The sequence below is a fragment of the Ranitomeya imitator genome, chromosome 10 (genome assembly GCF_032444005.1).
Source record: "Ranitomeya imitator isolate aRanImi1 chromosome 10, aRanImi1.pri, whole genome shotgun sequence".
NCBI classification, from domain to species: Eukaryota; Metazoa; Chordata; class Amphibia; order Anura; family Dendrobatidae; genus Ranitomeya; species Ranitomeya imitator.
In genome coordinates, this window is record NC_091291.1 from 121345959 (window position 1) to 121370394 (window position 24436).

Genomic DNA, 24436 nt, shown 5'->3' on the forward strand with positions numbered 1-24436 from the left:
AGCAAAGCTGAAGATCACTGAAATGGGACACCAGTGTTATAGGCTTACCTGGTGAGGTAGATCCTCAAAACCATAGGTCTGGAGGTCTGGGTAGTAAGCAATAGTGCATCATAGCTGGTTTTGACCAATCACACATAACTCAGTGAGTACCAGGGCAGGCTATGCAGGACAACAGAGAAGCAAGCAAAGTAGGTAGCACAGATTTAGCAGAGACACGGGTGTGTGCATATACACAGGAAAATTATTATTATTATTTATTATTATAGCGCCATTTATTCCATAGCTCTTTACATGTGAGGAGGGGTGAGCATAATAAAAACAAGTACAATAATCTTGATCAATACAAGTCACAACTGGTACAGGAGGAGAGAGGACCCTGCCCGCGAAGGCTCACAATCTACAAGGGATGGGTGAGGATAGAGCTGGTCTGTCGGTGGTTACTGCAGGTTATAGGCTTGTCGGAAGAGGTGGGTCTTCAGGTTCTTTTTGAAGGTTTCCACAGTAGGCGAGAGTCTGATGTGTTGGGGTAGAGGGTTCCAGAGTAGGGGTGATACACGAGAGCAAACTTGTATGCGATTGTGGGAAGAGGAGAGGGGAGTAGAGAAGGAGATCTTGTGAGGATTGGAGGTTGCGTGCAGGTAAGTGCCAGGAGGTTAACTGGAATCTTCTGGCAAACAAGCAGTTAAACACATGAATGGAGTCTGGTATCTTCCAATAGGTCAATTGTTAAATACAGGAGTAATAGAGAAGTAAATGATGCTGTCTGTTATGTTCTAGTAGGGCAATGGTTTCTAGCAAGGTATATACACCATGTTCCAAATTATTATGCAAATTATATTTTTCTCAGATTTTCCTAAATGGTTGGCGCAAATGACAGTCAGTCAAATAAAAGTCATCACAATGCACTGTTCCAATTTGTTATGCACAGTAGAATTTCTATACATTTAATATGTTTTAAAGAATTGAAAATGCTCATTTGTGGAATTTGCAGCATTAGGAGGTCACATTCACTGAACAAGACAGGGGTGTATTATGTGCAGACACTGACAGGGAGGGAGTACCTATCTGAAACACCTATGATCACGTATAGGAGAGGGAGATCTCTAAAGGACCAACTAGTGCATAGCACTTTTACTCCCCCCCTGAAGAAAGGTACGTACATGGCTAGAAAGAAGACAACTAGGTACATTCCGCTGTGGCGGGTGCTCTTTCTGTGGCTATTTGGCTACTGGTAACCGCTTCTCAAGTGCTAGTACAGGACAGATCTTCGAAAGCAGACACTTTGCAAATTGCAAAACTAGCAGAGTGATTTATTTATTTAGCTGTACTTGCCCAGTAAATTATGTTGGAAAAACGAGAAGAGAGCTCCGCAGGAGAATAGGTGATCATTTGGGTGACATAAAACATGATACCCCAATTTCTCGACATGTACGGTCTGTACATCAGGGTGATTTGAAATCTTTTTCATTTTGTGTCGTGGAGGTGGTGGAGGTGGTGACCCCCTCTATTCGAGGAGGTGATTGGGATCTTAGAATTCTGCAAAAAGAACTGAAATGGATCCATAGATTGGATACGGTATCCCCGGCGGGACTGAACGAACAAATGAACTTTGGCTGTTACCTATGACTCTGTATACATATAGGTTGAGAGATAAGTGGTGATGAAAAACCTGTCGTATCGACCCTAATGGGTCAGATGTATATACTATCGGTCCATACTATGGACAAATAATTTCGCTGATACCTGTCATATTATGATGGTTGTTATTTTTTCTGAGAGTGCATTATGAGCTAATTTGTATGTTCTAATGGGCCTCAGACAAATATCGGATGAAGAAGAGTGGAATAGTCTATCCACTAGAATATGCTAATGAGTGGCAGATTTACGTTGGCGAATCTTAAATATATATAGCACATCTAAGTTTGATTCATTATTGAGTATTTCTTTTTTAAAGGCTATATTTATTAGCTAACTCGACTCTAAATTTACTAGAGATGTGTTGCCATTATAATTATAAAGGCATTAGAACTCTTTTATCATACGTGTACCAATTGTATGATCTGAGTCTATGCATCGCTGCTTCTCGTTGCAACTGCACAGGCGCATATACCGTTTGGTTGTATTTGATAGCCTTGACACTATAGCGCAAGCGCGACTGTGGTCTTCCTGACGCGTGCGCACATTATATCAGAGTACCGGTGTCCCCATATTCGGGGATGGCTGCAGGGCTAAGTAACTATTGACGCCTGTGCAGTGTTGCGCATTTTAAACTATGCAGGCGGCATGTGTCCCTTTTGATCGTATTCAATGCTAGGGCACATGCGTGTATGTTGGGACCTTGGCGCCTGCGCACATTGCGCAAGTAGTCCGGACATCAGGTGACTGGTGCACATCGATGTCTTTACATCTTTGGGCGCATGCGCGGTTGAGAAGAAATCGGCGCCTGCGCAGTGTCGCCGACCCATTGGGCGGCAGCACACTATGATGACGCCAGTGCGTCCTTAACAGGTGGTGGTTACGTCACAGGGACATGGATCTAGAAGCGCCGGAAGTGAGGATGGCGTCCTAAGTGTCCAGGTGATATGAGCGCAGTGATGATTTAGAGCCCATATAATGCACAAGATTTAGCACTTGTCTGTAAGCGCTACAAGGATAGGGGATCGGCCCGGTGGTGCAGCTATCTACATTGTTGACATGCTGAATTTGTACACAAGCTAAGTAACCCTTTATTATCTGAATGTACTCCTGATGAACCTCTTTGAATTAGAAGGGGAGAAACGCGTTGAGTTTAAGGGGATATAATTTCTGCATAAAAACATAATGTGGTTTAGAATTTTTGGTCTGCACTGGGGTTGCAAAAAATAACTATGTCATTAATTAATGGGTTAAATTATGGCTGCTTAGGCATTTATTATAAGTGTAATGCTGTAGTGTGGCACTGAAATATTAGAAGGTGGCATGGGATATGTTTGAAATTACTACAAATACATTTCCCTATTAGCATAACAACATTTTGAAACCCTATTATATGTGGAAACAGACCAGAACTACATATGTGTTTAGTCCTATCTTTGACTGAGCATCCCTATCTGCCGTTGTGTTGTTTTTTTCTGGCTAGAAACGGTATATGCAAGGAGCAAAGGGACACAGATCACCAAGTCAGTTGAGAACCCTAGTTCTAGCTAGATATTTATACTGACATATTCATGTCCTTCCAAGCTATCCACATTTACACAGTGTATATGTGACACATTTCTTTCCCTGTCCTATTAGGGCGTTATAGGGATAGTAGGGACAGCCGGCGAGGAGCGGGGGCGCCACGGTGTAGGTAAATAGGGTGCCAACCTCCGCAGGCAGGTAGGGGGCACCTAGAGAGCGTAGGGCTTGGCACTGTTCCGGCCTTTCCTGTAGTACGCTTGTATTGATTGGTGATGGTTTTGTCAAGTGCACACGTATGTTTTTAATACAGTATATTAAATAAAGGTTAATTTTTATGGTAATTTTGAAAATTGCTTCTTGGGGATTTTTCTGCGAGTGTAACCTTTGTGAATATGCAACATTTTAGCTATTACAATGGATACTAGATGCTATAACATATGGACTCCATCACCAATATCAATAACCAATCTTTTTTTATTTGTCTTTACATTTTTAGACTAAACCCAACCCCAAACCACTTATTTACGAATATGCATGGAAAATCATGTATTTAGCCTACAATATTTAGACGCTAAATCATGCACATATGCACCAGTATTTCCAAGAATTGGTGGCTGAATAATTTGTTATTACTGTGGCACACGGGCACTAATGAAATATTTAGTGTCATAATCAGAAATATCCACGTGTGATTTATCCACACGTGTAGTATACACAGCTTTTTCAATCTGGTAACCGGCTTATTTCAAGGCCATCTCCACAGTTTCTTTTTTTTAGGTCAATGCACTAAAACGCTTTTTGCCAACATAATAGAAATGAGCATTTAATCAGCTTAAAATTATAAGGTGACCTCCAGATTTTATCAAGTCCTTGAAATTTTTGAGAAATTCACAGAATGACTTTGTATCTTTACATGCAACTTCAAGGGAGAGGGAAGACAGAAGACAATCCACTGCGGGCACAATGACAGGGTCGAAAGGGTTTCGTTTATGAACGTCACATTTCAGAACTTCTTTAACTTTACTGCGGAGTTTCTCAGCCTTTTTGTCATAATCCTCCCTTTAAAAATGCAAAAATATTATCATTTTTACACTGCTGAAATAGGAGCGGATACCAGTACAATATACCATGTCATGCAGAAGACAACCACAGTCTATATCTCTTTTAGATGAGACAGGTGGACTCATATCTCTAGACTCCTTGTGATGACCTCAGTGGAGAGCTCTTCTGAGATTGTCCATATGTTACGTGATTGACGATTTATTCTAGGTACTGTGGTCGAGGTATTACAGGAAGCCCCTCAAACATCTGTCTATGTAATACACAGAAGGTGAAATAAGTATTGAACACGTCACCAAGTTTCTAAGTAAATATATTTCTAAAGGTGCTATTGACGTGAAATTCTCATCAGTTGTAGGTTGTTGGTAACAACCCATTTAATCCATACTGGCAAAGAAATCAAACTATAGATGTCAATACAGTAAGTGATGCGTAATAATGAGATATGATACAGGGAAAAAAGTATTAAACTCATGAAGAACCATGTAGAGTCCTGACACCAGCCGAAATCTATCATTAATAAGAAAGTAATCCTGCCATTTAGTGCAACATAATATTAGTTGGTTCAACTGATGGCCTATAAAAAAAAGTGTCTCATTACCAAGGTACCACACAAGAAACATCTCATGATGGGCAAAGCCAATGAGCTGTCTCAATACCTTTGCAACCTTATTGTTGCAAAATATACTGATGGTATTGGTTACAGAAGAATTTCTATACTACTGAAGGTTCTAGTGAACAATGTTTGGGGCCATAATCTGGAATTGGAAATAACATCATTTCACCATAAACCAACCACGATCTGGTGTTCCCTGCAAGACTTCTGACTGAGGAGTGAAAACTGAATAGAAAATTGGTGAGGTACAGATGTACAGATGGTGCATATATGTTAAGAGGTTCATTAAGTTATAATTTTGACTTTTTATTTCAGAATTTTGATTAATTGTTTCTAAGTTTCTCTCATAGAGAACACAGGAATGCTTGGCCAGGGCGAGAAGGGAGAGACAGCTGTTGGCAGATGAATTGTTTGGCCAACAGCTATCTATTGTGTCTGGAGCGATTAGTACTTGTAAACGAAACCAGTGGTGCAAGTTGTTGCTTTATTTCTTCCTTTTGATTTATTTTTTACTTCATCTCTGTGTGGTCAGATTGGCTGCTGAGTCTTAGCACTAGCCCTGCACCAAACACAGTGCGTACATTGTCAATTTTAATATTCAGAAACTTTTGAGATGTACATAAAATGTTGGCGTAAACTTGTAAGTTTATGTAATTAATTAAATTATTACCCTTTTCCCTCCAACTCACATGCATATTTGATGATGTGAGTCCAGTCAAAAGCATCTGAATCCTTCTTCAGCCATTTTTGGAATTCTGCACGATTTTCTGGAAGCAAACCTGAGACAATGATTTTATCAAACACTTCAGCAGCAGAAACGAGATGATAAATGGAAGCTCCAGTGCCAACATCAAGGAGAGTGTCGCCTCTTACTCCACCTTCCAAGAAAACAAAAATGTAAATATCAGGTGAGAAAAGAATAGGTGGAATCACAAATTGCAGCTACAAACAATTCTACATGAGAGTAAGGGGGTTGCTCACCTTGGTTAATATCAATTTTATTATATGCACTTGTAACGTGGCTTGGGGTGGTAGTTCATTCCTCGACACACTACATGGAAATGGGGGTGTTAACTGGGTGTGGACTTTAGCTGTGATGGGGATACGCCCTTGCAGACTTCAGGGCGCCGTAGTTTTCGGCCAGTCAGGACCAGGTGTTGCAAAGTTCAATGAGGCCATAGTTAATAAATAAACTTATTTTCAATGAACAATAGCTTTTGAGGAAATATGTGTTAGGGCTAGCGGGACGCACAGCATATAGGAAGGAAACAACAAGGTGCATTCGCAGCCCGGGGTCCACAGTGCAGAGATATCTGCTGCAAAGTAATTGGCAGCACTATATGGTGGTATAAACGAACTCTGTTAACTTCACAGAATCGCAAAGATATGAAAACGCAGTGCCCTGTTAACCTCACAGAGGATCACAGCTACCTAACTGAGCAAAGCAAAGTGTGGTCATGCAGTCAGCATAGCACTCAAACAACTCCTCACCAGAGGTGCTGGTATTCTAGGGGCTTATTTCAGCCGGGCCCTGAATCCAAGCATACAAAACTCCTCACCGGAGGTGCTGGTATTCTAGGGGCTTATTTCAGCCAATCCTAACCACATGCAGACATGACCACCAAGTAGCAAAGCTCATAACACAGGTTGATACTAGCGCATGGCTGTGCGTTAATGCAAGCCTTTTATAGCTGCAGCAGACAAGGACCTTCCTAATGGTCCAATGGGAGCTGCTACAGGGCCTGAGCGTGTGACCCCCAACCTCCAAAGAGAGGTCCTCCCGTGGGCATGCTCACTGTGTGCAGAGCAGGACTTAGTCCCAGAAAAGCCTGCTCACTGCTGACCAGTGCAGGCTGCAACAGCAGAGCCTGGAAATGCAGCAGTAACCTTTTGCACAGTATCAGACTGAGTGAGATGCTGGGACCGACGTCTCCGCTGAGCAGGCTCCACTGCAGCTGATGTAGAATGGGAGACCGCAGCAGACATGGTTCGAGATTCCCCCTGTGCAGCGGCGGGATCTCGACTCCTAACATTACTCCCCTCCTACGGCCCCCCTCCTTGGGCCTCGCTACGCTCAAAGGCTGCAATGAGCAGTGGAGCCCGAATGTGCGCCACAGGTTCCCAGGTTCTGTCCTCTGGGCCGTGACCCTTCCAGTCCACCAGATAATATTTCTTGCAACGTATCACCTTGCACCCCACAATAGCATTCACCTCAAACTCATCTATGGATGAACCCGATGTCCCGGCAGATGACTTGGAAAACCAGGACAAATAGACGGGCTTTAAGAGAGAAACGTGAAAGGTGTCGGTGATACCAAGGTGCGGAGGAATAGCCAAACGGTAGACCACAGGGTTGACCTGTCCCAGAACCTTGAAAGGACCAATGTAGCGAGGCGCAGACTTAGTGGACTCAACTCGCAGCCTGATGTTACGGGTGGAGAGCCACACTAAGTCGCCAGGAGCAAAGGTCGGAGCGGGGTGCCGGTGTGCATCAGCAGACACCCTCATTCTCTCCTTGGAGGCCCGGATGGCATCCTGTGTGCAGTCCCAAATGTCACGTGCCTCCACCGCCCAGTCTGCAACCCTAGAATCGGTGGATGACACGGGAATGGGCACAGGGACACGCGGATGCTGGCCGTAATTAAGGAGAAATGGAGTCTTCCCGGTAGAGTCGGCTATAGCGTTGTTCAAGGCAAATTCTGCCCAAGGTAGCAAAGATGCCCAGTCATCCTGCCTGGCAGAGACAAAATGTCGCAAGTATGTGACCAGAGTCTGGTTGGCCCTCTCTACCAACCCATTCATCTCTGGATGGTATGCAGAAAAGAGATTCAGCTCAATCCTGAGTAAATGACAGAGCTCTCTCCAAAACCGAGACGCAAACTGAAGACCTCGGTCACTGACAATTTTGTCAGGCATGCCATATAGATGGAAAACATGTTTGACAAACGCCGCCGCTAAAGCCCGTGCAGAAGGTAACCGTGGAAGCGGAACCAAGTGCACTATCTTAGAAAAATGGTTGGTGACTACCCAGATAACTGTACAGCTATGAGACTTCGGTAAGCCTACCACGAAGTCCATCCCAACCATCTCCCAGGGCCTGTCTGCCACCGGCAGAGGGTAAAGTAGCCCAGCAGGCCATTGCCAAGGAGACCGATTCTTAGCGCAGGAGACACATTCCCGCATATAGTCCCTGACGTCATGGGCCATATGTGGCCACCATTACGTCCTTGCCAAGAGCTCAGATGTCCTCTTGGTCCCAAAATGTCCACCCACCCTGGACTAGTGAGCCCAAGAGAGTACCTCTAGTCGAAAATTAGATGGAACAAAAGTATTGCCTGGGGGCACAGACTCTAGCGAAACCAGAGCCACAGTTCTCAAGCTCTCTTAAAGGACAATAAGCCGAGGCTCCTCCTCCTCTGATGACACTACAGAGCGAGAGAGCGTCAGCACGAATGTTCTTCTCCCCGGAAAAAAAATGGAGGGTGAAATTGAACCAGGAGAAGAACAGGGACCATCTAGCCTGGTGAGAATTTAGCCGCTGGGCTGTCTGTAAATACACCAAGTTCTTGTGGTCTGTGAACACTTGGAAGGGAAAACGAGCTCCCTCCAGATGATGTCTCCACTCTGAGAAAGCCAACTTCATGGCTAGCAACTCCCTGTCCCCGATGGAATAATTCCTCTCCGCTGGTGAAAAGGTCTTGGAGAAGAATAAGCAAGGATGCTTCCGACCTTGAGCATCCTTTTGGAAGAGAACTGCTCCAGCATCAATGGATGAGGCATCCACGTCCATAATAAATGGCTTATCTACATCGGGGTGATGTAGGATGCGAGCGCTAGCGAAGTGTGACTTAATTGAGAGAAAGGCATTGGAGACCTCCTCCAACCACAACTTGGGATTTGCTCCCTTCTTGGTGGAGCTACCAAAGTTGAGAAGTGGGGAATAAACTGGCGATAGTAATTAATGAACCCCATAAAGCGCTGCACCGCTTTGAGAGAATCGGGTTCCTGCCAGTCCATCACAGCCTGTAGCTTGGCAGGTTCCATAGCCAATCCCTGGGCAGAGATGATATAACCAAGGAAAGGAAAGGACTCCTGCTCAAACACACACTTCACTGACTTGGCATAGAGGGAGTTAGCCTGTAGGAGGTTGAAGACCTTGCAAACATCTCTCCGGTGGGAGTCAATATCTGGAGAGTAGATGAGAATATCATCCAGATAAACTACGGCCGAGGTGGAGAGCATATCCCGGAAGATGTCGTTTACAAAGTCTTGGAAAACGGCTGGGGCATTACAAAGCCTGAAGGGCATCACCAGATATTCATAGTGCCCATCCCTGGTGTTAAAAGCCGTCTTCCATCCGTCCTCCTCATGGATGCAAATCAGGTTGTAAGCACCCAGCTGATCTAATTAGAAAATACCCTTGCTCCCCGTAGCCTATCAAAAAGCTCAGATATCAGGGGTAATGGGTACTCATTCTTAACGGTGATGGCGTTAAGACCCCTGTAGTCTATGCATGGATGCAGTTCTCCACTCTTCTTCTGTATGAAGAAGAACCTAGCCCCTGCAGGGCACACTGACTTCCTAATGAATCCTCTTGCCAGATTCTCTCAGATATACTGGGACATTGCCTCCGTGTCCGGAAGAGATAACGGATAGACTCGACCCCGGGGTGGCTCTGCACCAGGCAAGAGGTCAATAGGAGAGTCATAGGGGCGGTGAGGTGGAAGGGTCTCTGCATCCCTTTTGGAGAACACGTCTGTGTAGGACCAATAGTGCTTGGGAAGAGATTAAAGATCTGCAGGTACCTCAGTTGCAGCAACCTGAATGCACTCCCTCTGACATCTACCCTCACAAGATTTCCGCCATCCCAGAGTTCTCCCTGAGGACCACTCTAAATGAGGAGAGTGGTAGCGTAACCATGGTATCCCCAACAGGACCTCATCAATTCCCTCAGGAATGACAAGTAGGGAAATAATCTCCTGATGAGATGGAGACATGGAGAGAATGAATGGAATGGTTTGGTGTGTAATCTGTGAGGGTAGTGTCGACCCATTTACCACTCGAATGGTCACAGGTTTGGCAAGCATAACCAGGGGTATTGTGTGACGCTGGACGAAAGCAGATGGCATAAAGTTGCCTTCCGCCCCGGAGTCCACGCAAAGCTCTACCATAAGAGTGGATGAGCCTATAGTAATTGTCCCCTTGAAGGACAATTTAGAGGAAAATGTCTCCGTGTCTAGTGTACCACCTCCAACTACCATTAGACGCTGACGTTCCCCCGACCACTGAGAACACCTGGAGGCCAGATGTCCTGACTGCCGGCAAATAAGACAGACCTTAAGTGCACAAGCGGACCGGGACTTGGATCCTTCTCGTGACACCCCTATGGCCTCATGTGACTCGGACGCCTGGACCAGAGATTCCAGAGGTTTGGCGAAGGTGGGAGCCAACTGAAACCTCTGCCTACACTGGGCTCGCTCCAACCTTCGCTCGTGAAAATGAAGGTAGATGCGAGTTGATATAGCTATGAGCTCCTCCAGTGTGGCAGGAATCTCCCTAGTGGCCAAAGCGTCCTTCACATGGTCAGCCAGCCTCCTCCAAAATACCGGGATCAGAGCTTTATCCGGCCACTCCAGCTCAGAGGCTAGAGTCAGGAAACAGATGGCAAAATGGCTAACCATGGACGACCACTGAGTCAATGCCAGCAGTTGGAGCGCCGTATCATGGGTGACTTGAGGTCCTAAAAAGACCTGTTTCAGAGTGCTCAAGAACCGAGAAGCACTCTGTACCACATGATCGTCGCGCTCCCACAGCAGCGTAGCCTACTCCAACGCCCGGTCCGACAGAAGAGAGATTATAAATCCAACCCTTGCCCGCTCTGTAGGAAAACGTGCAGCCAGAAGCTCGAAGTGTATACCGCACTGGCTCACGAAACACCTACAGGTTTTACTGTCACCAGAGTATTTCTCTGTTAGCGGGAGATGGGATAAAGTCGGAACAGAGGTGGCAGTGGACAAAGTTGCTGCAGCTGAGGTTGCATGCTCGAGATTCGCCAACCTGCCCTCCAGCTGCTGGATGTACCCCTGCAATCGCTGTTTGTCTGCCATTACTTAGCCAGACCCTGGCGCTAGTGTACTGTTAGGGCTAGCGTACTGCACCGAGTATAGGAAGGAAACAACAAGAGGCGTTCGCAGCCCGGGGTCCACTGTGCAGAGATATCTGCTGCAAAGTAATTGACGGCACTATATGCCGGTATAAGCGAACTCTGTTAACTTCACAGAATCGCAAAGATATGAAAACGCTGTGCCCTGTTAACCTCACAGAGGATCACAGCTACCTAACTGAGCAAAGCAAAGAGTGGTCATGCAGTCAGCATAGCACACAAACTCCTCACCAGAGGTGCTGGTATTCTAGGGGCTTATTTCAGCTGGGCCCTGAATTCAAGCATACAAAACTCCTCACCGGAGGTGCCGATATTCTAGGGGCTTATTTCAGCCAATCCTAACCACATGCAGACATGACCACCAAGTAGCAAAGCTCATAACACACGTTGATACTAGCGCATGGCCTTGCAGCCATGCGAACCTTTTATAGCTGCAGCAGACAAGGACCGTCCTAATGGTCCAATGGGAGCTGCTACAGGGCCTGAGCGTGTGACCCCCGACCTCCAAAGAGAGGTCCTCCCGTGGGCATGCTCAGTGTGTGCAGAGCAGGACTTAGTCCCAGAAAAGCCTGCTCGTTGCTGACCAGTGCAGGCTACAACAGCAGAGCCTGGAAAGGCAGCAGTAACCCTTTGCACAGTATCTGACTGAGTGAGACGCTGGGACTGACGTCTCCGCTGAGCAGGCTCCACTGCGGCTGATGTAGAATGGCAGACTGCAGCAGACATGGTTCGAGATTCCCCCTGTGCAGCTGCGGGAACTCGACTCCTAACACTATGTACAGCAGATAAGCAGGCATTCATCTTCATGGACGTTTCTGGTATTACATGGAACATTATCACACACCTCTTCCTCCCTTTCCTTGAGTCATTCTCGTTTTCCACTTCACTTAGCTTTATTCTTCCTCAAGACAACCTAGCACACTATCCCAGGAGCTTCATCATCCCAAATAACGGCACTACAGTGCAGCAATTAAGAGTCCTCTATTTCCACCCGTTCCATGTCCTTTTCCTCTTAGGGGAGTTTTCAATGCCAATATGACCATGACTTAGCATCTGCTTTATTGGCACCTCTGGACCATCACACGGGACATTTCCTCTCTGTCCTATTACCTGACTGACAGACAACTCGTCCCGTCTCCCGTCCTTCTTGGCTTCCATGCCCCAGGTCTCGTCTGATTTTTCCTACTCTTGCACTGATTAGAAGCACTTCATCTTCATGTTAAATGGTGTAAGTTTATTTTAGCAGTGCAGGGGTTAATCTGCTCAGTTGAGAACTCCTGGAAGCTTTCCTGCATTAAGGCTCTCAGCTGTTCACTGTTAGCAGCTCTCATCTACTATATAATTCGGGTCCTGGCTAGCACTCATTGTCAGAGCAGCTTATGCTGCATGACTGAAGATAGTTGATGGTTGTTATTGCAAAAGGTCTTTGGTGGATTTATCTGAGACTGTTGCTAGGCTTTTTGTGTGTTATAATTCCCTTCCTTCTCCTACTTTGGTTTAACTCCATCCTCTATTCCCTGGTGCATTCCTCTGTTGTATGTGTGAATATATTTGTATGATTGTTATTTTTCATTACCCCTGTTACCTTTGCCCGAACAGAAGGTCTTCAATACGGATGCCAAACTTTACTGTTTGTGTTCGCTCATCTCCATTCATTGGAGTAACTATAGTACAATGGGCTCCAGTGCAAAATTTGGACCTTGGCAGCCACCTATACATTGTTCATATGTATTACCCTATAAAGACAGTTCTATAAAAATATACCTGTCCCCCCATAATGACATAATATCCCCCATCCTATGTGATCCATCCTGGTCCCATTCCTGGTATGATGTTCTACATTCTCAGCCGCTTCCGGCAATAATCTCCCCCATCCTGTGCACTTTCCAGTAATAATGTTCCTCATCCTAAACCTTTTTACAGTAATAATGTCCAGCATCCTGAGCTCCTTCCATTAATACTATTCATCATAATCTGCCCAATTCAGTAATAATATTCAACATTCTGAGTCCCTTCCTACTACTATGTCCTCTATCAGGGGTGGATTAAGGGTAGCCAGGGCCCCGGGCTGTTCACACACTGTGGGCCCCCCCGGTCATGTGACTCTCGTGTCCGCCACCCAGGGGGGGCATTGTACCCTGGTCTGTGTCCTGTGTAGCCACCCGGTGGGGCTTAGTACCCTGGCCTATGTCCTTGTGTAGCCACCCAGCGGGGCTTTGTACCCTGGCCTATGTCCGCCACCCAGAGAGGCGTCGTACCCTGGCTTGTGTCCATGTCTCTATGCCTTGTCCTGTTCCTGACTTTGTCTTAGCCTAGTTGTGTTCCTGAATTCGTTTATATCCCTGTCTTGGTTTCCTTTCCCTGCTGTGCGTACTGTGTGTTGCTTTTGCCTCTGCTCTCTGCGACCTTGCTTTGCTCCTTGCTCTGCATTCTGTGACCTTGCTCTGAACTCTGTGGCTTTGCTTTCAGCTCTGCTCTCTGTAGCTTTGCTCTGCTCTGCACTCTGACCTTGCTCTGCACTCTGTGGCTTTGCTCTGCGGCTCCGCTCAGCTCTCGCTGTGCGACTCCGCTCTTTGTGGTTCTACCTGGCACCACCCCTTGCGGTTCTCCGTCTCCTGCTCTTGGCTCTGCCTCCTGCGTTTCTGCATGTGGCTCCGCTTCCTGCTATTGGCTCCGCCTCCTGCATTTCTGCACTTGGCTCCTCCTCCTGGCTCCGCCTCCTGTGTCTCTGTTCTTGGCTTTAGCTCGTGTGCTTTCGCTCTGCAACCCCTTGTTGCCACAGCGTCTTCATCGACCCTAACGCTCCACCCTATGCAGTGACTCCATGCACACCAGTAAATCAACCAAAGAATGGTTGAAAAGGAGTAATATTTGTGGTTTGGAATGGCAAAGTCAAAAGTCCTTCCCTTAGCCCTATTGAGATGCTGTGACATGATCTGAAGAGGGCTATACATGGAATTCATTCTTGAAATATTGAGAAAGTGAAACAATAGCAGGGAAGAATGGTGCAAAAATCCTCCTTATTATAGAGCAAATCTTATTAGCTGCTTCTGGAAATATTTGGAGAAGACCGCTACTAACGGGAGATATTGAGATTAAGGCTCCACTTACTTTTTCACTTGATGTGCCAAATAAAAGTCATGAATGATTGAACGGTTTGTGATTTTAATTAAATAGACAGTCTATAATTGCAACTTCGATAACAATCAGACACATTAGCAACCAATGAGATCATTCCAAAAGGTTCACTTACTTTTATTCCACATCTATTTTTTATCAATGTAGCATAATATGTTTACATTTCAAAGTAATGCTGAAGAATTTGGTACTACTTTGGTTTTCGGGCATGAATAAAATATATACCTTCATAATCAGCAACATGCATCATTGTTTTATCCACACGTGGAGTAAACACAGCTTTTTCAATCTGGTAACCGGCCCCTTTGAAGGCCATCTCCAGATTTTCCTTTTTTGAGGACAATACACTAATCCGTTTGTCACCAACATGATAAAAAGTAGCATTTAAACCACTTAGAATTAGAAGGTGACCTCCGGGTTTTATCAAGTCCATAAAATTTTTCAGAACTTCGCAGTATGACTTTAAGTCCTTACACGGAGTTTCGAGACAGAGACAAGACAGGAGACAATCCACTGGTGGTACAACGACAGGGTCGAAAGGGTTTCTCTTAAGAGCATCACATTTCAGGTATTCTTTCACCTTACTGCGGAGTTTCTCTGCCTTTTTTTCTTCGGAATCTCCCCTTTAAAACATGTAAGAATATTATTTCACTTATTGATATGCTAATGAAAAGTAGACAACTGACAACTAGATGCCAGACAATATGGACACCATACAGTAATACACATTGCCCTTGAAGCACATGGGCGAAACGTACGTCTGGGCATTTGCAGTGGTGTCAGTGACCTGGCATTTGATATTATGGGTAAGCACTGAGCATTTAACATCGTCACTTGTAAGACCCAATTGATTCATCCATGTACCCTTGCAATACACTAGAGATACATTCTTGAAGTGTTCACTGGCAACTATATTGTTTTTGGGTGACCAGCACCTTTTTGTCTGATGTGACACCATTGCCTTATATTATCTTTTGACTTGCCACCACTGCATCTTTCTATACTTGATATATTCTCTTTGTTTTTAGCCTCATGAATATGTCCTTTATTTTTGTGATATATGGTTTTTAACCTATGTGCAATAAACTTTATTGATTTTACTTTTTGTGTTATTGGTTTATGGATAATTGGTATCCATCTCTAGGTCATATATAGTAATTGTGGGTTTTCTTCTTCGATCCGCCACAGTGACTCTAAATGGAGAGCTATTCGAAAAGAATGACTTTCCCTTTGTTGGATGGGAGACGGTAATGTATTACATGGATAACTGTTCATTTGAATGCTACTACTACATTTCCTCTGCAGCAGTTACAATAGAAGGGTCATCTGGTCTCTGTCCTGACATGGCAGTTTGACTGCTTCTCTAATTAGTGCTCACTTTGCTTGGGATGTCAGTTTAGGTGGATGTCTTGACAGGTTTGAAGTTGTGCGTACTATTTCCATTTTTGGATGATGGATTGAGCAGTTTTCCATGAGATGTTCAGAACTTGTAAAAGTTCTGAAACCCTGATGAAGGGGAACCGTGTGTATTCCCCAAAACGCGTTGGTAACTCTTTTGGCCATTCGTGCATTCCGTAGTGCTGTGATGTTACACGCCGGCCAGCCTCTGACGGTCATTTTTTTTATTGCCGCGCAACCAGTGACGCCACTGGCCCGGGCTCCCCTGGCTCTTGATCTCTTGAAGCTCTGTTTACCCATCGCCATCTGCAGCCCCAGCAGAAGAACGAGGAACAGGTACTCAGCAGGTCAGTCGCCGCTGTAGCTGCATTTTTTTTTTCTTCAACATGTGATCAGTCTTCTGCTGTTGTTGATTTTGTTGTACAAGGCCTTTTTTGTTGCCTGGTTCTGTCACAAGACATTTGTAATGCATTGCACTGCCATCAGCCTTGAGATTTATCGCAGTACACAAGTTGTTTGCACGGTTTATATAGATTTTTTGTGATGTGAATGCATTCATTGGAGTTGTTTGCTCATCATTTAGGGACAATTATATGAGCAGTTTGCAGTACAGTGTGTGGGATTAACTAGACACGGCTGGCAGCTGTTTTAATTTGGATATTAAGCTTGCTATTGTGCACAGTTTAACATGACATTGGCTTTCTACTTGTTATATTGAACATTATTGTTATAGTTAAATTATTGATAAGGTATCTTTCAACGTTATATATTCATTAGGTGACCATTATAAGAATTAGCATAGCGAACCATTTGATTTTAGTAGTTAGTATTTTGCATATGAGATTTTTCACACTGGATCCTGAGTTTTGCCAGCAGCTGTCTATCCTATGTTTTTAATCAAAATCATTTTTTAAGTTTCCCTTGTCATTGAGGGCGCTGGTGTAATTCATATATACTTTTATGTTCAGAACTTGAACTATTTTTTTAATAACCTAACCCTCCTTTACTCTTCTCAGCAACTTTATCCCTGACCTGTCTTGTGTGTTCCTTGTTTTCATGATGCTTTTTGATCCCTAATATTCTGAGGCCGTCACAGAACAGCTGTAGTTATACTGAGAAGAAATTACACCCAGGTGAACTCAGACTACTAATTATATGACTTCTGGAGGCATCTGGTCACTTGGGATTTTGTTTGGGGGCACAAAACTACAAGGGGCTGAATACAAATGCACGTCACAATTTTCAGATATATATTTTTTAAATATTTAGAAAGCTTTTTATCACTACCTTTTGTTATGATAGTGTAGCATCTCACTCAGGAAAATAGTTAACACTAAAAACAGCCACTGACCTTGTTGGTTCCTGTAGAGACTAGAGATACTGACCCTGCAGTCCTTAGTGGTTCCTGCATGAGTTGACATAGCCCTAACCACAGACTAGACTATGACAACTCGGACCTATGCTGCCTAAAAGGACATCAAGCACTATACGTTCCTCTTAAAGAACCAGAGGGAAGAGCAGAGTGTAAATTACCTAAAAGGACTAGAATAAAAGGACTAGAAATAGGAAAAACCCAATGTGGCTAAACAAAGAAGTAAGACAGGCAATTAACAGTAAAAAGAAAGCATTTGCACTACTAAAGCAGGATGGCACCATTGAAGCTCTAAAAAACTATAGGGAGAAAAATACTTTATCTAAAAAACTAATTAAAGTTGCCAAAAAGGAAACAGAGAAGCACATTGCTAAGGAGAGTAAAACTAATCCCAAACTGTTCTTCAACTATATCAATAGTAAAAGAATAAAAACTGAAAATGTAGGCCCCTTAAAAAATAGTGAGGAAAGAATGGTTGTAGATGACGAGGAAAAAGCTAACATATTAAACACCTTCTTCTCCACGGTATTCACGGTGGAAAATGAAATGCTAGGTGAAATCCCAAGAAACAATGAAAACCCTATATTAAGGGTCACCAATCTAACCCAAGAAGAGGTGCGAAACCGGCTAAATAAGATTAAAATAGATAAATCTCCGGGTCCGGATGGCATACACCCACGAGTACTAAGAGAACTAAGTAATGTAATAGATAAACCATTATTTCTTATTTTTAGTGACTCTATAGCGACAGGGTCTGTTCCGCAGGATTGGCGCATAGCAAATGTGGTGCCAATATTCAAAAAGGGCTCTAAAAGTGAACCTGGAAATTATAGGCCAGTAAGTCTAACCTCTATTGTTGGTAAAATATTTGAAGGGTTTCTGAGGGATGTTATTCTGGATTATCTCAATGAGAATAACTGTTTAACTCCATATCAGCATGGGTTTATGAGAAATCGCTCCTGTCAAACCAATCTAATCAGTTTTTATGAAGAGGTAAGCTATAGACTGGACCACGGTGAGTCATTGGACGTGGTATATCTCGATTTTTCCAAAGCGTTTGATACCGTGCCGCACAAGAGGTTGGTACACAAAATGAGAATGCTTGGTCTGGGGGAAAATGTGTGTAAATGGGTTAGTAACTGGCTTAGTGATAGAAAGCAGAGGGTGGTTATAAATGGTATAGTCTCTAACTGGGTCGCTGTGACCAGTGGGGTACCGCAGGGGTCAGTATTGGGACCTGTTCTCTTCAACATATTCATTAATGATCTGGTAGAAGGTTTACACAGTAAAATATCGATATTTGCAGATGATACAAAACTATGTAAAGCAGTTAATACAAGAGAAGATAGTATTCTGCTACAGATGGATCTGGATAAGTTGGAAACTTGGGCTGAAAGGTGGCAGATGAGGTTTAACAATGATAAATGTAAGGTTATACACATGGGAAGAAGGAATCAATGTCACCATTACACACTGAATGGGAAACCACTGGGTAAATCTGACAGGGAGAAGGACTTGGGGATCCTAGTTAATGATAAACTTACCTGGAGCAGCCAGTGCCAGGCAGCAGCTGCCAAGGCAAACAGGATCATGGGGTGCATTAAAAGAGGTCTGGATACACATGATGAGAGCATTATACTGCCTCTGTACAAATCCCTAGTTAGACCGCACATGGAGTACTGTGTCCAGTTTTGGGCACCGGTGCTCAGGAAGGATATAATGGAACTAGACAGAGTACAAAGGAGGGCAACAAAATTAATAAAGGGGATGGGAGAACTACAATACCCAGATAGATTAGCGAAATTAGGATTATTTAGTCTAGAAAAAAGACGACTGAGGGGCGATCTAATAACCATGTATAAGTATATAAGGGGACAATACAAATATCTCGCTGAGGATCTGTTTATACCAAGGAAGGTGACGGGCACAAGGGGGCATTCTTTGCGTCTGGAGGAGAGAAGGTTTTTCCACCAACATAGAAGAGGATTCTTTACTGTTAGGGCAGTGAGAATCTGGAATTGCTTGCCTGAGGAGGTGGTGATGGCGAACTCAGTCGAGGGGTTCAAGAGAGGCCTGGATGTCTTCCTGGAGCAGAACAATATTGTATCATACAATTATTAGGTTCTGTAGAAGGACGTAGATCTGGGTATTTATTATGATGGAATATAGGCTGAACTGGATGGACAAATGTCTTTTTTCGGCCTTACTAACTATGTTACTATGTTACTATGTTACCTACAGAAGGAAAAGTGTGCTGAAATAGAAAGAGAATCCCAAAGTGAGTAGAACAATCCACAAAATACAAAGTAAAGGATTAAGTACATACTATTAGCAAATATGCAGCCTACTTCCTAAATAGAAAAAGAAGCTAGATGCAGGGTAAGCAACATAAACAGCAAAGCAATAAACCCAGGCTGTCTCTTCACTGACTGGCCTCACCTACAGCACTATGGCTGGACCTCCAAATGAGACCATCACCAGTCGAAAATACCAGCAGGGGAAAAATCTAAAGCTGCTCCCAAAAGATGAAGGGGCAGACAAATGAGTAAATGAAAACACCTGTTACATAACAAAAAATAAAGCAAGTATAACCGAAACTAAACACCCAGAGAAAAGGTGTATCTGCTGTGGTTCGGCGGATAGAGAAGCCGACAAAGCACAGGCTCAAGAGTTCAAACCAAGACGCATGACACCTTTACACTTCACAAATACTTCCTAGTTAGTGTCTGTTTATCACATAAAATCCCAATAAAATACATAAAAGTTTGAGTATAAAGTTGCAAAATATTGAAACGTTCAAGGGGTATGAATACTTTTTCAAGGCAGTGTATGAAGTTGCAGAAAAATTGATTCAAACTTTTTACCTGTTTCCTTCTAGCTCACATACATATTTGATGATGTGAGACCAATCAAAAGCATCTGGATCCTTCTTCAGCCATTTTTCAAATTCAACACGGTTTTGATCAAGTAAGTCTGAAACGATGATTTTATCAAACACTTCACAAGCGGAAAGGAGATGATAAATGGCGGATCCAGTTCCAATATCAAGCAGTGTGTTCCCTCTTACTCCACCTTGCAAAAAAACATTAAAATATCAGGTAAAAAAGGAATATTAGAAATTCCAAATTAAAGCTAGTTCTATGCAAAAGTAAAAGGGATGTTTATCAGGGTTATGCCAATTTTCATTATGTGCATATTTACCAGTTGATTAATTCTATTGTCATTCTGCAGTTTTTTTAATCTGACCTCTAATATGAGCCATTCACTGTAGATTATTTATAGGAGGGGTAGGTTCAGTTTTGGTTGTGTGGGGTCCAAAACTCATTACTAAAGATGAGATAATGATGGTGGGCTATTTCTTAGATTTAACATAGGATGTAGTGGCCATTTGTGGTAGACTGGTTTCCATGACATGAAGAAAGGAAAAAGGGGTTCACAGAGTTCACGTCAAGAACTTTGCTCATAAAAAAGGCAATGCGCTTAGTGGTCCTCAGCATTACGTGAGGCAATGAGCTTTAAGGTTTTATAAAGTTTCACATGAGACTATGGCCTGACTTGAGCAGAGATAGACGATTGGTACGTGTGACAGTTGGTTTTCTCTATCGCACCTTCATCATCACACAGGCATGTAAAAAAAATCTGTTTTCGGGGGTTGAAACCTCTAATGGACACACCTTTAAATTTAGTAAGAATCTCCAGTCGGTTCATTTCTCTTCTGCCTCAGCTGTCTTATGCATCGGGTTATTAAAGTAACCTGGTATGCCCCTTAGATGTCCCCCTTGTAGACCTCTTAAGGTGTCTAACACTTACCTAACCCAGCTCTGCTATTGATGGGCACTGCAATAATTATACGTAGTATGCCATCTGACAAACACTCTTCTGTTGCTCCAACATGTTGTCCACACACTCGGGCTTTTTATCTATTGCTACTCAAGGTGATTACTACTGACTTAACTCTGCTACTACATGGTGTGGAGCGCACACTAGGACCGTGGGGTACTCAGATCCGGGCCGGTTTCTTAAAGGGATGTGTCACATGGCAGTGACTCGGTCCGTGGCCCTTGACGTCCAATAAAAGGGGGGGAAGAGAATTGGGAAATAAAGTCTAATGAGTAGTTTTCGTGATGACATCTATGGTACTCGGCCAGGGATGGCCAACGCTGCGGATGGTGGGGATGATGATATTGCAGAAGAGGTGGTATAGTTCCCCACAGGTAAAACTTAGTCCCCAGGGCTCCCGCTGTGGTTGGTAAGGATGATGGATGGTGAAGTGCACAAAAGAATTAGAGGACACAAGGTTGCAGTCTCTTTACCTTTTACTGGTAGTATGCAGGCACAGTCCAGGGTACCGGTAACAGGTGATGGTGAGGTCTGTGCAGCCTGGAAGCAATTCGGAATCCCCCTAGCCAGGTGGAGTTGGAAGCCTTCCTTACTGTGCTGTGTTTTAAGTTCCTTGCTGTCTGAGACATCACACAAGGTCCTCTCTTTCTCTGTCACTTTTAGGTGGACACTACCCGCATGGCAGGCAACTCGAGCCGTTTTACTGCTGAGCCTTCGGTTGTAATGGTGGACAGGAGATTTGGAATCTCCTGTCCGCTGATTTCTGCTGTGGGGCATACAGTTTCAACCTCGAAATTCCGTCCTCTGGTTTCTCCGCTGATTCTGGAGTGAGCCCACTCGCAGCTCCACTCCAGTTTCTCTCTCCTCCTTTGCCTCTTCTCCTCCCATAGTCTCTTACAATCTGACTAAATCCTGTCAGGAGCTGTAGAACCTCGTGTCTGCATGGCTCCAGCTTTCCTCTTGACTGACTATCCTACTCCTCATTCAGCTAGAATATATATATAGGGAAGCTACACTGAAACCGGGTTCAGAGTTCCCCCTTCTGGCCTGGAGTCAGAACAGTGTTGTATATGCATGTTACCTGTTAAAGGGATCCTCCTCGCTTCCAGGCATGGCACTACCCTCCCCGTGAGGAAGGCAATACCACTGTAACATCCGGCCTCCTGGGGTGTTACAGGTGCACTGCTTTCTATAAGCATGGCTCTGCTGCTTCAAGATGCTTGACTGATGACGCAGCTCTGTTGCTCCAAGGTAGTGTTGCTCTCTTGACTTTGCTTCTCCACATTGCCTAACTGCCATCTCAGCGCTAGTGTTCCAAAGTGCTGCCCACACATTTAGCTCTACTACTGCATGGTACCTGCTCTGATGTTGAAATGAGCTGTCCACATCTTCTGCTTGGCTACAAGGTACCAGTCTTCCATTTTAGCTCTGCTGTTTCCAAGTGCTATTTGCACATTTGATCCTGCTGTACTAAGATGCCTGGCAACATACGTTGACCTGCTGCGCCAAGATGCTGTCTGCACACTCATGTCTGCTTATCCAATGTGCCTGCACCTATTTCTTGATCCACTGATCCACTTTCCGTTCGGTATATCCAGATCTACTGATACCTGGTGCTCCGTGTGCCATCTGGGCTATTAAACTCCTCTGCATCAACACCTCTGATCCGTGCTGCTCACCCTGACCTACAGCTTAGCAAATCCACCTCACCAGGTGATCTATAACATTAGCACCCAGGATGTTTACATGAAAGTGGAAAAGTACTCCAGTAAAGTAGCCATATGATTAATAGCTACACTATAAATGTCAAAATTGAACCTTTCGAGTAATAAACAGTTTCTGAATTTCTCACCTTTGATGAAAGTTTCATATAAATTCTTTATAGCAAATTCCTGAAAGTCTCCAGAAAGGATTCCGCTTTGTGCCATATGGTACGTCTGTAAGTAAACTTTGGGGTCAAATTCATCAATGAACTGTTGCTGGGCGGTAAAAGTAGTAGCCATGATGTTCTGTCCTCAGGATTATCTGCTAGATGCTTCTGAAATGGCCTGTGACACAAATAAATCGTATGTATTTAATCAATTAAATATCGTCATCAGAACACTCGTACTTGAACGGCCCAGCCTCATCTGATTCATCCGCAGATTCGAATAGTGAAAAAAAAAATCACTCATCTGCCACGGCCCATTGAATAACATTGGTCTGAGTGCTGTCTGTATTTTTCATGGATAACACTTGGATCGAATATACGACAGTGTGAACGAGCTCTAAAAGGGGCAGCTTTTGTTTTTTCTGAATGGGGATTATTTTCCTGCCATTCATTAAGATTTATATTCTTTTCCAAGGAACATGAAAGACAGCAGATAAAAGCACTGGACACATCATGATATTATCCACCACTAACCATGGCATCAGAAAAGGTTGATGACGGGCACAGACAAACTTATGAGATGAAAATTTTGACATTTCCATCTATAATTTGGCCAACTGTGCTATACATCTCAGAGGGCTTTCTTGCTTCGCAAAGGTTAAAGATTAACCAATGAACTTTATTCTGAATTTTACAACCTTCCTGGCAAAATGCTCATTTTTCAGGCGGCTAGGAACTCGGACACTCTTAATACTTAACTGTACAGAGTGAAAGGTGATTATACCCTGCTGGAACTCTCTAGAAGACTTTTCTACAGCAACCATGTCGGCTGCACCCATCTTCAATTGTTTACAAGATATATGGAAATTTGCCTGCAGAACCCAAGGTGGTAAAAGGCTTTACTTCTTATAGTCATATTAATACTCTTCTACTATGCTCAGAGAAGTGCCACTCTATCTTCTTTTATTCCCTATGTAGAATATACAGCATAAACATTACAAACCTCTGAGCACTAAGTGCCCTCATCGGGGTGATGTGACATGATGAAAAGTCTGAAGTCATTCCTTGCATTAACTGCCGTTAATATATTTACACAGATGAGTCCTTACTTACCTTTTCTCGTGTCTTGAGATATCCTGAGATGAGTGGAGCGAGGCGTCTAGTGTATGAGTATGAGTATGTAACGAGGTATTTGTATAGTGGTAGATAGGCGTCAACGAACTTTACAGAGAGGTAAAAGTTGACATTGATTAATGGGCTACTTCATACCTATCAGCTTTATGTCAAGATGCAACTCATTACAGTATTGAATCACTTATTACACTTTTCTCCTCCTTTTGCTGGCATCTGGCACCTACCTGGCACAACGACTGCTATTTGGGCATCAAGAAAATCAAGATAATATTTCTGAGTTTGTGTCTTGAAGTTTTCCTGGCTGGGAAGAAGTAGAGATTTAGAGATCTTAATTAGTGATGAATGAATGTGCTGGGATAAGTTGTTATCCGAGCATGTTTGGGTGCTAACCAAGTGACTTTGGCATGCTCGAAAAATATGTTCCAGTTCCCCCAGCTACATGTCTTGTGGCTGTTGAACAGCCACAACACATGTAGGGATTACATGTTTGTTAGGCAGTCGCTGCATGAGTTGCAGCTAACAGTCATGAGACATGTAGCCGTGGGAACTCAGACATGTTTTTCGAGCACGCCGAAGTCGGTTAGCACCTGACCATGCTCCGATATCACCTTATCCCAGCACATTCGCTCATCACTAGTCTTTTTTTTATCTCTGACCTACTACACATTCATAATTGTTTGTCAAAAG

At 43.9% G+C, this 24436-nt stretch overlaps 1 protein-coding gene and 1 pseudogene across 1 annotated transcript; both read right to left on the reverse strand.

Moving 5' to 3' along the window:
• Positions 1-901: 901 nt before the first annotated feature.
• Positions 902-12155, reverse strand: LOC138651550 (indolethylamine N-methyltransferase-like; annotated as a pseudogene).
• Positions 12156-14142: 1987 nt separating this feature from the next.
• LOC138651420 (nicotinamide N-methyltransferase-like) lies at positions 14143-23885 on the reverse strand. The gene is made up of 4 exons (XM_069741603.1): positions 23729-23885; positions 22598-22793; positions 19770-19977; positions 14143-14758 (listed from the first exon to the last, which is right to left on the reverse strand). The coding sequence occupies exons 2-4, from the start codon at positions 22746-22748 to the stop codon at positions 14326-14328; spliced, it is 792 nt and encodes a 263-aa protein (XP_069597704.1). The 5' UTR covers positions 22749-22793; positions 23729-23885; the 3' UTR covers positions 14143-14325.
• Between the last annotated feature and the right edge of the window lie 551 nt (positions 23886-24436).